Source organism: Pipistrellus hanaki (genome assembly GCF_964339955.1).
Source record: "Pipistrellus hanaki genome assembly, chromosome: 11".
Lineage (NCBI taxonomy): Eukaryota > Metazoa > Chordata > Mammalia > Chiroptera > Vespertilionidae > Pipistrellus > Pipistrellus hanaki.
Window position 1 is genome coordinate 18,518,158 of NC_140513.1, and position 14,899 is coordinate 18,533,056.

Sequence of the window (14,899 nt, forward strand, 5' to 3'; positions counted from 1 at the left end):
AAGCATACACTATATATTTTTAATTATTCTCCTGTGGATTTCTTTTTAAAACAATGCCTACCATCAGCTGTGAAGCTCAGAATATTGTAATCAATTTCATGTTTTTAACCCACTGATGAAAACAGCTATACCAGGAAAAGGGGGGATGTCAAGGATAATTACCAATATATGTCCACATGTACTATATCCACTTCCTCATCTCTCAAACATTCCTCAATCCACTCAAATCTAACTCTGGCCCCACCATTCCATGGAGACTACTCATCAGGGTCAATGATGATCCTCAAGTTGCCAAAATCAAAGGTCATGTCGTTTTAAATCTTACTTTTGATTTCTCAATTATTAGACACATTTGACCTTTTCATTTATATATATATATATATATATATATATATATATATATATATATATATATATGTTTTTTAATTGATTTTTTTACAGAGAGGGAGAGGGACAGAGAGTCAGAAACACTGATCAGCCACATCCTGCACACCTACTGGGGGTGTGCCTGCAACCAAGGTCTACTATGCCCTTGACCAAAATCAAACTGGGACCTTTCAGTCCACAGGCTGACTCTCTATCCACTGAGCCAAACCAGTAAGGGCATTTCTCCTTCTTGAAACATTTTTATTCTCTTGGATTCTTCCTACCTTAAAGATTTGCTCTTTGACCTCATCACTATTCAATCTTCACATGTTAGATCATCCCAGAATTTAACTATAGGCCATCTTACCCAGCAATACTCTCATCAAGGTTCCTCAATTCTAATACCCTGTTTCCCCGAAAATAAGACAGTGTCTTATATTAACTTTTGCTCCCAAAGATGTGCTAGGTCTTATTTTCAGGGGATGTCTTATTTTTCCATGAAGAAGAATATGGTACACATTTATTGTTAAATGAAAATAAAGGAAATTTATTACCTGTATATGGCACGGAAGTACGGTAGTTGTCAACACAAACCAGACAAACTGTGAATCCTATAGTATCAAGAATTTACTCATTTATTCAATGACAATCATGTCATCATCTTCTGGAACATCATCATAACAATCCAATTCCTGAATTTCCCGGTGAATTTCTTGTGACTCCATTTCTTTCAGAATCAGTGAACCAAATCTCTCATGTTTAGCGATAGCATTCTGAGACAGGGTGTGGCGGGGGGGGGGGGGGGGGGCGGGGGGGGGGCGGGGGCTTATTTTTGGGGATGCCTTATATTTCACTCAGAAGGAAACCTGTAAGTAGGTCTTATTTTCGGAGGATGTCTTATTTTCGGGGAAACACGGTAGCATAGATGTTAAATTCATTAGATGAATACTTTAGGCATTAGGGCTCAAAAAAAGACTAGGCATTAAAAAATACTGGGTGATTCCTCATCTAGTCCCATTAACTGAAGTCAACCACCTATGCTGCCTGCCTATTGTCACTATCTATCTCCAGCCCAAACTCTTTGGAGTTGAGATTCATACCAAATCTCCTTATCATCCCCACTTAAATGTTTAATAGGCATCTTAAACTTAAGTCTTGAGGCCCCATACCAACTCCCAAACCAGCACTTCACATCTCAGGAAAAGAATTTAAGTATTCACATAATTTATACATCCAAAAATCTAGGTTTAATCTTTGATTTCTTATCTCCCCCCCCCCCCCCCCGCCCCAGGCCAGCCCATCAAAAAAGTCTCAACTCTACAATCCCAAGCTATTTCAATCCACCCCCCCATTTCTACTTCCTTGGTCAAAAAATTCACTGTTTAAGACAACTGTGCAAGCCTCTTAATTGGTCTCTCTGCTTTCACTCCTCCTTATTCTACTATCTATTCTCCATAGAGCAGTTCAAGTAACTCTTAAAAACCATACAAGAAATCATTTTCCACCTGTTTAAAATTCCCCAAAGGTTTCCTATTCTATCTCGAGAACCCCCAGTTGATTACAGAGTCCTACAGATTCTGGCCCCAAACTAACCCTCCATCCAATCTCTAATTTACCTGCCCTGCTCCCCACACCCCACCTACCAGATCAGCAATACAGACTTTTAATTTTTAATGCCTTTTTTAATTTTCTTTTTTTTGTTTTTGTTCATCCTCACTTGTGGATCTTTTCCCATTGATTGGAAGGAAGGAGGAAGAGGAGGTGGAGAAAGAAAACATGGAATGACTATCTTCTGAACACCCCCTATTGGGGATAGAGCAGGAAACCCAGGCATGTGTCCTGACAGAATTGAACCAGTGACCTCTTGGTCCACGGGACTACTCTCAACCCACTGAGCCACAATGGCTGGGCCATTGGTTGCTTCTAGTTTGTGCCCTGACTGTGGATCAAACCCACAACCTTGGCATATAGGGATGATGCTCTTTTTTAAAAAAAATAAATATATTTTATTGATTTTTGTACAGAGAGGAAGGGAAAGAGATAAGAGAGTTAGAAACATCAATGATAGAGAGTCATCGATCAGCTGCCTCTTGCACACCCCCTACTGGGGATATGCCCACAACCAAGGTACATGCCCTTGATCGGAATCGAACCCGGGGCCCTTCAGTCCCCAAGCCGACGCTCTATCCATTGAGCCAAACCGGTCCAGGCGGGATGATGCTCTTAACAATTAAACTCCCTCCAGGGCTTAAGGATCTTTACCTATAGAAAATACTCTCCCACCCTAACAGCTTTGGCTCAGTGGAAAGAGCGTCAACCTGTGGACTCAAGGGTCCCAGGTTCGATTCCAGTCAAGGGCATGTACCTTGGTTGTGGACACATCTCTAGAATGGGGTGTGCAGGAAGCAGCTGATCGATGTTTCTCTCTCATCAATGTTTCTAACTCTCTCTTCTTCCCCCTCCCCCTCTGGAATATATCAATAAAAAATATATATTTTTTAAAAGAAAATACTCTCCCTATGTAAGTGCTTATTATTGCTCAGATCTCAGTTTAAATGTCACCTTATTAAAAAAGGCTTTTTGTGATCAGTCAATTTAAAAGTAGCCACCCTGACATGCACTAACACATTACCTCACCCTATTTCAATTCTCTACATAACCATTATCTGGTTTTAAAATTTTGATTTTGGATTGATTTATTCCACTATAATGTATGTACCATATCAGCAGGTCATGACATTTAATAAGTACTCAACAGCCGAGACCGGTTTGGCTCAATGGATAGAGCGTCGGCTTGGGGACTGAAGGGGCCCAGGTTCGATTCCGGTCAAGGGCATGTGCCTTGGCTGCGGGCATATCCCCAGTAGGGGGTGTGCAAGAGGCAACTGATCGATGACTCTCTCTCATCGATGTTTCTAGCTCTCTATCTCTCTCCCTTCCTCTCTGTACAAAATCAATAAAATATATTTAAAAAAAAAATAATAAGTACTCAACAAATAGTAAATGAATGAATCGACATGCAAACATGAGGGTTCACTGATTTGACAAGTTCACCAAAGAATGCATCGAATTCATTCAAAAGATCTTTATAAAATGCTTACTGTGTGCCAGGTATAGAATGAGCAGAAGTCTGGCAGAAACCATACCAGATTTCCCAGGTACCCTCCATATTTTGTTTTACCAATATGCCAACAAGCCTTAGTTTCATTTCTGCTATTTAGATTTTAATGTATTTACTACTTGATGTTTTAATCATCTAAGAAATATCTACAATAAGGCACTATCTCCATGACAACTGTATTAAAATACAATAAACCACAATAGTAAAATTCATTAATAAAAAATGGCTGGCAAACACCACATACAAGTACTAGAGCAAGAGCATAATCAACATTATGGGGATGAAAGGGGCCACATGCTAACAAATAGTAAATGACAAGCTCAGGAAAGGCCTGCATGGCAGTCTTGCAAACTTAAGACCTAAAGGAACCACAAAGATGGTCTGAAATTAAAACATTAACTAAAAGCAGTTATGGTGGGTAGTCATGCCCTAGGCCAATCTTTACCTTAACTGAGCCTATTGTCTTTTTGTATCTATGCTAGCATATCTTTGAAATGTCAAGGTAACTTGTAACTTCCCTTTTTCTGGACTCCTCAGGACACAACCAAAGGCCCAGGCAGAAGACAGATACCACAAATTCCTTCATTATTGTTATGTTAATTGCTGACTTAAATATCCTGTATACACCTAAGTAAAAGAATTATGTGCCTATCATTTTACTTTTTATTCAATCCCAGAGGTTTCCCCTGCTTTGATTTCTTCTGCCTAATTTATCTCCAATAGATTTCATGTAACCAACCCACTTCTGCCTCCTCCTTTGATTGTAATGTATAAAAATAGGTGAAAAACCACCATTCTTTGTAGCATTATCCTAATTTGTTGAGATTCTGCTTTTAGCAATTGTTGAGTTTGGCTCAAGTAAACTCACAAAAATTCTTTACAGGTTTGAATGTTTCAACAACTAGAGGCCCAGTGCATGAAATTCGTACACTGGTAGGGTCCCTAGTGGCTGCCAGCCAGATACTCCCTCCCTTCCCCTGGCTGCCTACGGTCGAATTCCCAGACAACTCCTGGTCAAGGGGACCATTTGCATACTATGCTTTTATTATATAGGACTAGAGGTCCAGTGCAAGAAATTCGTGCACTTGGGGTGAGGGGGTGCAGGGTCCCTCAGCTCGGCCTGTTCCCTCTCACAGTGTGGGAGCCCTTGGGAGATATTTGACTGTTTCAGAGGAGGGAGAGGCTCCTGCCACTGCTCGTGAGCCTGTGGGGAGCGGGTCTAAGCTGCAGTCTGGCCTCCCTCTGCAGGAGGCCACTGGCGGCCGTGAGACCCGAGTCCTGGGCCTCGAAGCTGCTTTGGCTTTGTCCGGATGGATGTCTGGAAATTGCCCACCCTAATTAGCATGTTACCCTTTTATTAGTATAGATTATTACATTTCAGCTAGTGCATTTAAAGTCTCATCTCAGCTGGGTTGTTATTTTTTGTCAAGTTATTGAAAGCACACAATGGCAGGGGTTAGCAGATTGAAGGATTAAATCTATATGCTACATATTCTTTCTTGTCATTTTCATTGATGCAATAAGATCTGCACTGCATTAGAATATCAACTTTTCTTCTTTAATCCACCTGTTCCCCCTTAATGGGTTTAAATAATGGCAAACCAAAAAAATTAAGTGACTATGGATCCGAGCTTAAAAAAACTTTGTGTGCTCCATTTCCCTCTAAATATCATCACACCACCAACCTTTAGAATTTTGTATGAGTATCAGTCTATTAGATATTTCAGAATGCTTTATTATATAGCTTAAATTTTTTTTTACAGTGTCATCTATTTAAAATAGAGAACTCCACACAATGAAGACTGCTTTCTTCATTTTCTTTCTACATTGTTTGAATATTTTATAAGACAAAATGTATTACTTTTGTAATAAAAAAAGACGTTTGCAATGGTTCAAAATGGCTAATAAGTGTTTTGTCAGCCTGACCAGCATGGCTCAGTGGTTGAGCTGATCAGCCTGTGAACTGGGAAGTCATGATTTCCATTCCTGGTCAGGGCATAAGCCTGGGTTGTGGACTCAACCCCCAGTGGGGTGCATGTAGGAGACAGAACCAAATTCTCCTGCCTTTCCCTTTATAGCCCTAAGCCAGGACTAGGTCAATTAGGTTTCCAGAAGACCCAAACTAGGTCCTAAAAGTCCCTATACCGCTCCAGTCAAAGCTCACTCAACATTTGTTCCACAAATGAATCGCTCTCATAATTATTCTTCTCTCTCAATTCTTTCTTTCACTGGTTTTTGTTCCTGCTCGTCCCCCATAAGTTTATCTACTGGCAACTTCAAATTACTTATTTCCCTCAGTTCATTCTAATAAAAAAATTAAACAAGGACAAACCTTTGAGCTGCCAAAATAGGTCTCAAAGACCAAAATATGCTTATTTAATGTGGGTCTCCCTACAATTCTCACTATAATTAATTTTCATTATTATTTTAGACTAGAAGCTCAGTGCACGAATTCATGCACGAGTGAGATCCAGCTGGCCGTGGGGAGGGGCTGCAGACGGGGGCCAGTAGGGTGGGGGAGAGGCCATGCATGGTTGGCCAGCTGGCCCTGCCCCTCATTGGATTAGGGGGCTGATGGGGGTGGAGCTGGCTGGGGGAAGAGAAGGACTGCAGGACTCCCCATCCTCAATCAGGATGGGAGTGGATGACCAGGGGCAGGGCTGCTGGGAGTTGGGGCCGAGGACACATCTCTGGATCGGGCCAGTTCAGTGGCAGTCATAGCAATCGGTCATTCCAGGGATTACAGCATTCTGGTTGATGGAGATACACACACACACACACTAGAGGCCCGGTGCACAAAATCCCTCAGCCCAGCCTGCACCTTCTCCAATCTGGGATCCCTCTCCTGATCAAGGAGTGCTGGCTCCCAACTGCTCACCTGCCTGCCTTCCCGATTGCCTCTAACCACTTCTGCCTGCCAGCCTGATTGATGTCTAACTGCTCCCCTACCAGCCTGTTTGTCCCCAACTTCCCTCCTCTGCCGGCCTGGTCACCCCTAACTGCCCTCCCCTGCAGGGTTGATCATCCCAACTGTCCTCCCTTGCAGGCCTGGTCCCTCCCAAATGCCCTCCTCTGCTGGCCATATTGTGGTGGCCATCTTGTGTCCACATAGGGGCAGGATCTTTGACCACATGGGGGCAGCCATCTTGTGTGTTGGAGTGATGGTCAATCTGCATATTACTCTTTCATTAGATAGGGAAAAAAATATGCATACATAGATCTATCTCTAATATCCTTGATTACCTACTTTTCTCAACAGATTAGAAACAGGATACTTATTAGTCTCTCTATACCAGAGGTGGGGACAGTATAAGGCCAGATCAATAATTTGGTTATGGCCCTTACAAGGCATTAGGGGTGAGTTAATTAAATGTTTAAACAAATATAGCAAGCTCATTTTTAAGTTGATAATTTTGTATTGCCTTGGCAGAAAAAATATCAAAATGGCCCTTGGCAGAAAAAAGGTTCCCCATCCTTGATCTATACTCACATGGTCTTCACTACTTTTCTTATTTTTATTCTACATTCAAATTGTTTTGAAAATATTAACTAAAAACCACTCTAAAGATAAAATAGTTCTATTTTTTAAAATATTTAAAGTCATTAAATGAAAATCTACAATTCACTTTAATTAAAATGTCCCATATAGCAGGTTAAATGTTTTCATTTCTTGCCCCAGAGTGTTAGTTTTTACATTTCTACAAGTAGAACAAAAAAAGGTAGAGAAGCCACTTTGTAACAATGAGCTTTCCGAAAACATAATATTCTAGTTTATAATTCATATAAATACACTGCCTTGAACCAAAATCAGACATTTAATAAAGTTTTATCTGAAAACATTAAAAAGAGAGCTGCATTTTAACTTTCACCCTGTAACTTATTAGACACTAAGCAGTTATATTCAATATTCAAGAATCTGATTTCTATGAGTAGTATCAAATCCCAGGGTATTGTCAATTACTTCTGAGGACACTGAAGTTTCTCATCTATAACTGATTATCTTTTGCACCTTTGAAAGTTTAATCACAGCACATATCTTGAAATAAAATCATTTTGTAAAACAATTCCAAAAAGGTCGGAAACTATGCCTCTTAAATAATATTTCTTAAATAATTAAAGATGTAGAAAACTTTACATTAAACGAGACAGATAAACATACACTACTCTAATCTCACTCAAAGGTAGCCACCGATTAAAAATCAATTCCATTTAGTGACGACCAACTTAAATACCATTCAATTTTCACATCTCTGCAAAGCAGGTACGTAACATTTACTATTTTTAAAATATAGATGGACAGAAAGTTGCTGGTTTAAATTTAGCATTATGACAACCTCAACTGGTGCAGATAATGGCAAATCCAAAACATAAGCAGCAAATATAAGATTATGGCATTATTAGATTCTTGGTGTAAAGTTGTTCTGCAGTCACACACACAAGTCCGCATGATAATTTGCCATGTGGACCTCTGAAGTGTTCAAAGGTTTAACTGCAGAAGAGAGTCAAAGTTGTTTTGTTTTGTTTTTTTTTTCTCTCCCATAAAGTGCTATGATTGGGGTTGAGGGGGAGGCAGGGTTCTACCATTCCGAGGACCCGTTCGTTAACCTGGACTTGAGTTTGAGCCTGGATTTGAAGGGGGCCCTAAAGCAAAAATCTTCATCACCAGAGGGTCTCAAAGTGCACCTATGGGTGTGGATTCGGTGGCGGGGGAACTTGCAGCCAAAGGACTCAAGATGTATAGGCAAAAAAAAAAATAATAATAAAAAAAATAATAAAAAGTTACCAATTCTGGGGGGGCGGGGAGAGAAGGCACGGAATTCACTTTCTCCACCCCTCACCCTCACCCTGAGACAGACGGAACATGACACCCCTTTTTTAAAAAGCTCATTATCTCCGGTTACCATCTCCCTAGAGCTTAAGCGCCTAACCAGGGCCAAGCAGTGGTGGTAGTGGCGACGCCGGCATCTCCCTCCCCCACCTCAGCACCCACACCAGAGGGCCCGCCAAGGAAGCGCTGGCCCCACCCACCCACCCACCCCATCTCCACTGAGGACTCTCAGGCCAAGGCCTGCAGCACCCCGCGCGCGTGCTCCACGCCATTAGCCACCAAGGCCTCCGGCGCCCGGCCACTGACTGCTTCCTCTTACTCCTGCCACAAAGCCCTCCGAGGCCAAGGCCGAAGGGTCGGGTCCGCCGCACGCCACCAAGGCCGGGGCGCTGGGACCCCCGGGCCCGGCCAGCGCCCGGAGGAGCCCTCGGGCTTCATCCCAGCGCTCGGGGCCCGGGGCCCACGCACCCCGAGCTTCCCTGGTGCACCAGGGGCTGTCCCCGCTCGGGCGCGCCGCCCAGCCCCGCGCACTGCCGCGCCGGCACCGGCCCCGGCTCGGCCGACCCCCTCCTGCTCCCCGCGGCCCCAGCCCCAGCCCCCGCGCTCCCCTGCGCTCGCACCGTCTCCTCGGGGTCGATGTCGATCTTGAAGGTCTGCTGCTGGAGGGTCTTCAGGGTGACCTGCATGGTGCCGCCGCGCAGCTCTGCCGCCGCGCCTGCTCCTCCAGGTGCTGGCCGCTGGGCGGGGTCTGTGGCCTGGCGTGGCCCCGGGGTCGCCCGCGCTCCTCCTCGTGCGCTCGGAAGGAAGACGGTGGGGGTGGGGATTTGTCACATTCGCCCAGCGGGGCCGGCCTCTCTCCGCCGCCGTGGCCTCGGGCCGCGCGGCTGCCTGCGCCTGCGGCCTCTCCCGCGAGATCGGGCCCGCCTCGCTTCCTCAAAAGCACCAGCCCCCTGAGTGGTGCAGGAAGCTCGAGAAGCTCTTCCGAGACAAGCAAGAAAGTCCGCTAGCTCACCACGGGCTGGTGGCCGCCATCATCGTGACTCGCCGAGAGGTGCCCCTTCCCCCACCCGAAAAACCTGTGTGTGTGTGTGTGTGGGGGGATGGGGCCGGGCGGCGCAGCGCGCAGGCGCAGGTTGCGGCGAGGCTGTGCGCCGGCGCGGCCAGGAACTCCGCCCCGGAATTGGGGCGGGGCGAGCGCGGCTGCGGCACGCCCGCGGCGTGCGCAGGCGCAGCTAGTGCCCGGGTCTCGTGGGTTTCAGGGATGCCTCGTCGCGTCCGCCACCTGGGCGGTTCTGCCGCTCGCCGCCGCTCCGCCCACGCCCAGGCTCCGCCCCCGGCGGCCCGAGTTGCGCAACCCGTTGGCGTAACCGGGAGCGCGACGTGGAGACCCGACTCGGTGGATTCCCATGCTCTGCAGCTGGGGAACTAGAGGGCGGTAGGTCGGGGCCCTAGTTAAGTGAAAGGATCACGATTACCACCGACATGAGCCCGGCGCTTACCAGATGCTTGCAGTGTAGCTGAGCCTGTTTGGGGGTGACTGGTGCTCTAATTTTGAGAGCACGGACTAGTGGCCGACCCCCTGCGTTTACCTTGAGCCTAAAAAAAAGGGCCCATAATAAATAACGTGACCAGACGTCCTGCTTTGGGCCCCGATTTTTAAAATCGGGACTTTTTTTAAAACGCCGCGGGACGCGGGACAAATTGTTCAAAATCAGGACGCCTGGTCTCCTTACCATAACAGTCAAGCTCTTTCACCCCTTTGGGCAGAACTGTCCAGTGGTGTTCCTCATCTCACCCAGAGTGAAAAAGTTGTCAAAACTCGGCCCTTACTTAGCTCCTGCCTCTCGCCATGTCCCTCTCCCCGCTAGCTCTGGGTGGTGGGGATAGTGGGTGATAGCATCCGGCTGCCTTTGCACCAGCTGTTCCCGACCCGAGTCCCCTCTTCCCCAGACACCTGGGTGGCCCAGTCTCTCTCCTCCTTTGAATCTTTACTCATATGTCACCTTCTCAGGGAGATCTACCTTAGATACCCGACTGAAAGCCGCAATTTCCCTAGCTCCAGGAACCTGCTTTTATTTTATTTTCTATCTATAGCATTTATCATCTTACGTTTTTCACCTCCCTTCTCTAAACCCCAGACTGAAAGCGCACAAAGGCAAGGATCTTGTTTTGTTAACCGATACAGAAACATGCCTGGCACACAGACACACAAAGGTTTGTGGAATGGGTGAATGGGCTTCCGGTTCCTCGTCAATCAGATGAGGATGCTTGACGAGCATTCAACTCTATTGATTATTGGGGCGGAGGGAGGGTGTTGGATAATGTATGTAAAAATCGTAGTAACAAGGAACATAATAAGCAGTCCATAGTAGTTAGCTATGAATAGGATGCCCATTTACAGATAGGAAAACTGGGGTATAGAGACGTTGAGTAATGTTTCTGGAGACACCCTCCTAGTAAATGGTTAATCCAGAATTTGAACCCAATCGGAATGGCCCCAGAGCCTTTGCTCTTAGCTGCCTGGTTATTCTGTGTCTTAATAGGGGACATGAAGGTACTCCTTGTGGCACATTTGACTTTAAGTGGTTCAAGTAAAAAGCTGACATGATTAGATTACTAGTTATGAGACCCACAACGTATTTCTGTGGGACAGCAGCCCTCCCTGATACACTGTCACTGCTTGGTGTTCCATGGACACTAGGAGTTCAGATAGGACTTTGTGGAATTTCCCCTCACCTACCTCCCTCTTCACTAACTTAGTATTTCCCCTTCACAGCAAGTATTTACCCATTTTGTAATTAAATATCTAACCCTCTGCCTTCTGTTTTCCTGTATCTACTATTCGTTACCAGGTGGTCTCATCTTGTCCCTTGTTTTGAAACTTAGCAGAGCCCAATATTGATTTCCCTCCCTCAGAGCCTCTCTTCTTACCCAATTGGTCAGACCAAAAATCTAGTCATCTCTTAGAGGTCTTCTTCCTCCATTTCAACCACTACATCTAATCCATCATCCAGTCCTATCAACTTTATTCTCCAAACCGTATTTCAAGATTCAACCATTTCTCACCATTTCTCCTTTTATCGCCTAGGCCAGTGGTCGGCAAACTCATTAGTCAACAGAGCCAAATATCAACAGGACAACGATTGAAGTTTCTTTTGAGAGCCAAATTTTTAAAACTTCTTCTAACGCCACTTCTTCAAAATAGACTCAAGCAGGCCATGGTATTTTGTGGAAGAACCACACTCAAGGGGCCAAAGAGCCACAGGTGCCTCGAGAACTGCAGTTTGCTGACCACTAACCTAGGCTAATTCATCATCCTTCATCCACCTCCCACTGGTCTCTCCATTTCCATTCTTTTCCCCCAACAGCCTGCCCAGGAGTCAGTGATCTTTTTTCAACAATAAATCAAATCTTGTCACATATATTAATAACTAATTACACGTTAGGATAAGATTCAACCTCTTTACCTATCCTTGGACAACTTCCATGGTCTGACTCTTGCCGTATTATCTCTGGCCTCATCTTTTTCTCATTCACTGTCATCCTTCTGCACCACATTTCTTTCACCCCCCAGACAAGCTAAGCTGGTTCTGGCCTCAAGTCTTTGCAGTTGAGATTATTTAATTTTGAAACTGAATTCCTGTATCTTTAAATAGCTAACTCCTTTTTATCATTCAGGTTCCAAGTTAAATTTTACTTCCTTAGATAGGACTTCTCCAACAACTTTCATAACATACAATAAACATAACTAGGTGTACCGGTTAATAATTTGGATGTTGTGATCAAAGAAAACAGGATATTTCAAGAGAAACAGTAAAAGTGCTTTATTCAAAATAATATCCGTCGCTAGCTACACATTTCCCCCATCTTTTAGGTAGTTGTGGATATCTTCCCAATAGAACTTTTCTTGTTTTGAGGCAAACCATTCAGAGACCCAATTTTCCACTTCTTCATACGTTTTGAAGTGCTGCTCAGAAAGTGCATGTGCCATCGATTGGAACAAGTAGTAATCTGAAGAAGTAAGGTCTGGTGAATATGGTGGGTGGGTTAATACTTCCCAAGCAAGATCTTTTAATATGTCTTTAACTGGTTTTGAAGTATGTGGTGTTTAATTATCATGAAGCAAAATTACTTTGCCGTGTCTTCTAGCCCATTCTGGTCATTTTATGATGAAAGCGTGGTTCAAATTGACCTGGGCGTTCTTTATCTTTCACATTGAAATCATCGCTTTTAAAGCATTTAAATCAGTGTTCACAAGAATCTTGAGATGGATCATGTTCATCTTAAGCTTCCCGAAGTAAACCATAACTTTCAGCAGCACTTTTCTTCAAAATAAAGTAATGAATTAAAACTTCCTGCAAATGCTCTTTTTTTTTGGCATGGAATTCAACATTTTTAAGTGTAAAAATATCTATGATGTTAACACTTCAGAAAATTTGACATATGAAGTTTTGAAGCTTGTTGTCAATACAACAAAATAGCATACATATCAAATCGCATATATATCAAGATGTGCAACTCCATCTATTGAAAAAAAAATCCGCATTATTAACCAGTACACCTAGTATATTGCCCTTTACTCTAGGCAAAATTCTAGGCACTTTACAGGGAAACCTCATTTGAGCCTCACAAAATTCCATAAGATAGATGCAACACAACACTGATTTAAATTTTTTCATGACTCTACCTGAAGTTATTATTTTTAAACTTATTTATTATCTGTCTCACATGATTACCCCACTTCCCGTGTCTCTTCTTGGGAAGAGGAACTCACTGCCTTATTCACAGCTCTTTCCCCAGCTTATAGATGGGATCCTGGAATACAGCAGGTGCTAGTTGCAAATGTCGATTGCCTCTCAGCTGTAAACTTATCACCCCATACCAATTTTTTTAAAATATATTTTTATTGATTTTGTACAGAGAGGAAGGGAGAGAGAGATAGTTAGAAACATCAGTGAGAGAGAGTCATCGATCAGCTGCCTCTTGCACACCCCCTACTGGGGATATGCCCGCAACCAAGGTACATGCCCTTGACCGGAATCAAACCCGGGACCCTCAGTCCCCAAGCCGACGCTCTATCCACTGAGCCAAACCGGTCTCGGCCCCATACCTATTTTTTTGTAACATAGGCAAAAAATACATTTTTTTGGTGTGCTGCAGAATTGTAGTAATGAGTTTATGTGTGCCATGACATGACAAAGGTTGAAAAAATTGCCCTTTTAGTGGGATAATAAACACATAATCTAAAATTAAAGGTATTTACAATATATCTGTGATAATAAGTATTATTCTTTTAAAAGCACATGAAGAGGCCCAGCTGGTGTGGCTCAGTGTTTTAGCATTGACCTATGAACTAGGACGTTATAGGTCGATTCCTGGTCAGAGCACATGCCCGGGTTTCAGGGTCAATCCCCAGGGATGGGTGTGCAGGAGGTAGCTGATCAATGATTCTTTCTCATCAATGATGTTTTTATCTTTCTCCCTCTGCCTTCCTCTCTGAAATCAATTAAAAAATATTTTTAAAAGCACATGAAATGGGGGGAAAAGCACATTAAGAGGATCAATAGTGCTCAGAAAAAAAAATAGAGTTGCTACAGAGAATGTGCCAGATATCTTTCATTCTTCTTCCATCATTCTGTCTTTCCTCTTCTTCACCCAGCAATTGGCTCCAAGAAGGCTGACCTATATGGGTTACCAGAGTTGGTTTCCTGGGGAGTCCTAGCAGTAGATGGGAGGGAGGAGAGTGAAATTAGGCAATTTATTTCTCTTTATGGTTGGCTCTTGATACAAGGTCATTGCTTCTATAGGGCGGCCCTCCAGGTGACTTTCGTCTTGCAGGTAATTGTCCTTCCAGGTTCTAATAACTGCTCTCTATGTTGTTCTTTCAGGCCTAGAGAACCCTTATTTTTTACTCCAGGGTACTGCACTCTCCCTGTGGTTTCCCTGTCCTTTACTCTTCGCCTGCATCATTGTAGATTCCCCTTATTGAATCTTCCTGGTTTCCTAGGGCTGCCATCACCAAGTACCACAAACTGGGTGGCTTAAAATCATAAAAATGTATTGTCTTTCAGTTCTGGAGGCTAGAAGTCCAAAATTAAGGCATTGGCAGGGCTCCGCTCCCTTCGAAACCTGTCAAGGCGAATCCTTCCTTGCCTTTTTCTATTGTAGCTTCTGTTGGTTTGCTGGCAGTCATTGGCTTTCCTTGGCTTGCAGCTGCAGCACCTCAATCTCTGCTTCCATCATCATATGATGTTCTCCCTTTGTATGTCTGTCCCTCTGTGCCTCTTCCTATAAGGCTACCAATGGAATAAAGATCCTCTATTGTATCTCCTATTATACTCTCTACTCAGTTATTACTCTGAATACTTCCAGTCACCAAATGTGTGGGATTTCCTGCCCCCTCCTTTCCCCCCACACACACTGAGCATTCTTCCATTATCTACAGACCTCAACTAGGTGTCCTACAGTTGAACTAAATTATGACACTATCTACCTTTGAGATAGCATCAGACCCCACAGGCTAAGGGCTCAGTCCCACAAGACTGTCCCCACTTCAGATGCCAGTTACAAATGCCAGCTTGTGA

At 44.1% G+C, this 14,899-nt stretch overlaps 2 protein-coding genes across 4 annotated transcripts in view; one reads left to right on the forward strand and one right to left on the reverse strand.

The window, feature by feature from the left end:
* Nucleotides 1-9,395, reverse strand: part of RAD23B (RAD23 homolog B, nucleotide excision repair protein) — a 32,840-nt gene extending 23,445 nt beyond the window's left edge. The window contains exon 1 of the mRNA XM_084899736.1: nucleotides 8,936-9,395. Coding sequence (XP_084755862.1) covers nucleotides 8,936-9,001 — 66 coding nt within the window. The 5' untranslated portion in view covers nucleotides 9,002-9,395. The remainder of the gene's footprint in view (nucleotides 1-8,935) is intronic.
* A 171-nt stretch (nucleotides 9,396-9,566) lies between these two features.
* LOC311630570 (U3 small nucleolar RNA-associated protein 14 homolog A-like) overlaps nucleotides 9,567-14,899 on the forward strand; it is a 75,154-nt gene continuing 69,821 nt past the window's right edge. For 2 of the 3 annotated variants that reach the window (XM_084899734.1, XM_084899733.1), the window contains exon 1: nucleotides 9,567-9,750. The gene's annotated coding sequence lies outside the window, so the exon portion shown is untranslated. Of the gene's footprint in view, nucleotides 9,751-10,486; nucleotides 10,530-14,899 lie in introns of those variants that run through there. The other variant, XM_084899735.1, reaches the window with a different exon arrangement.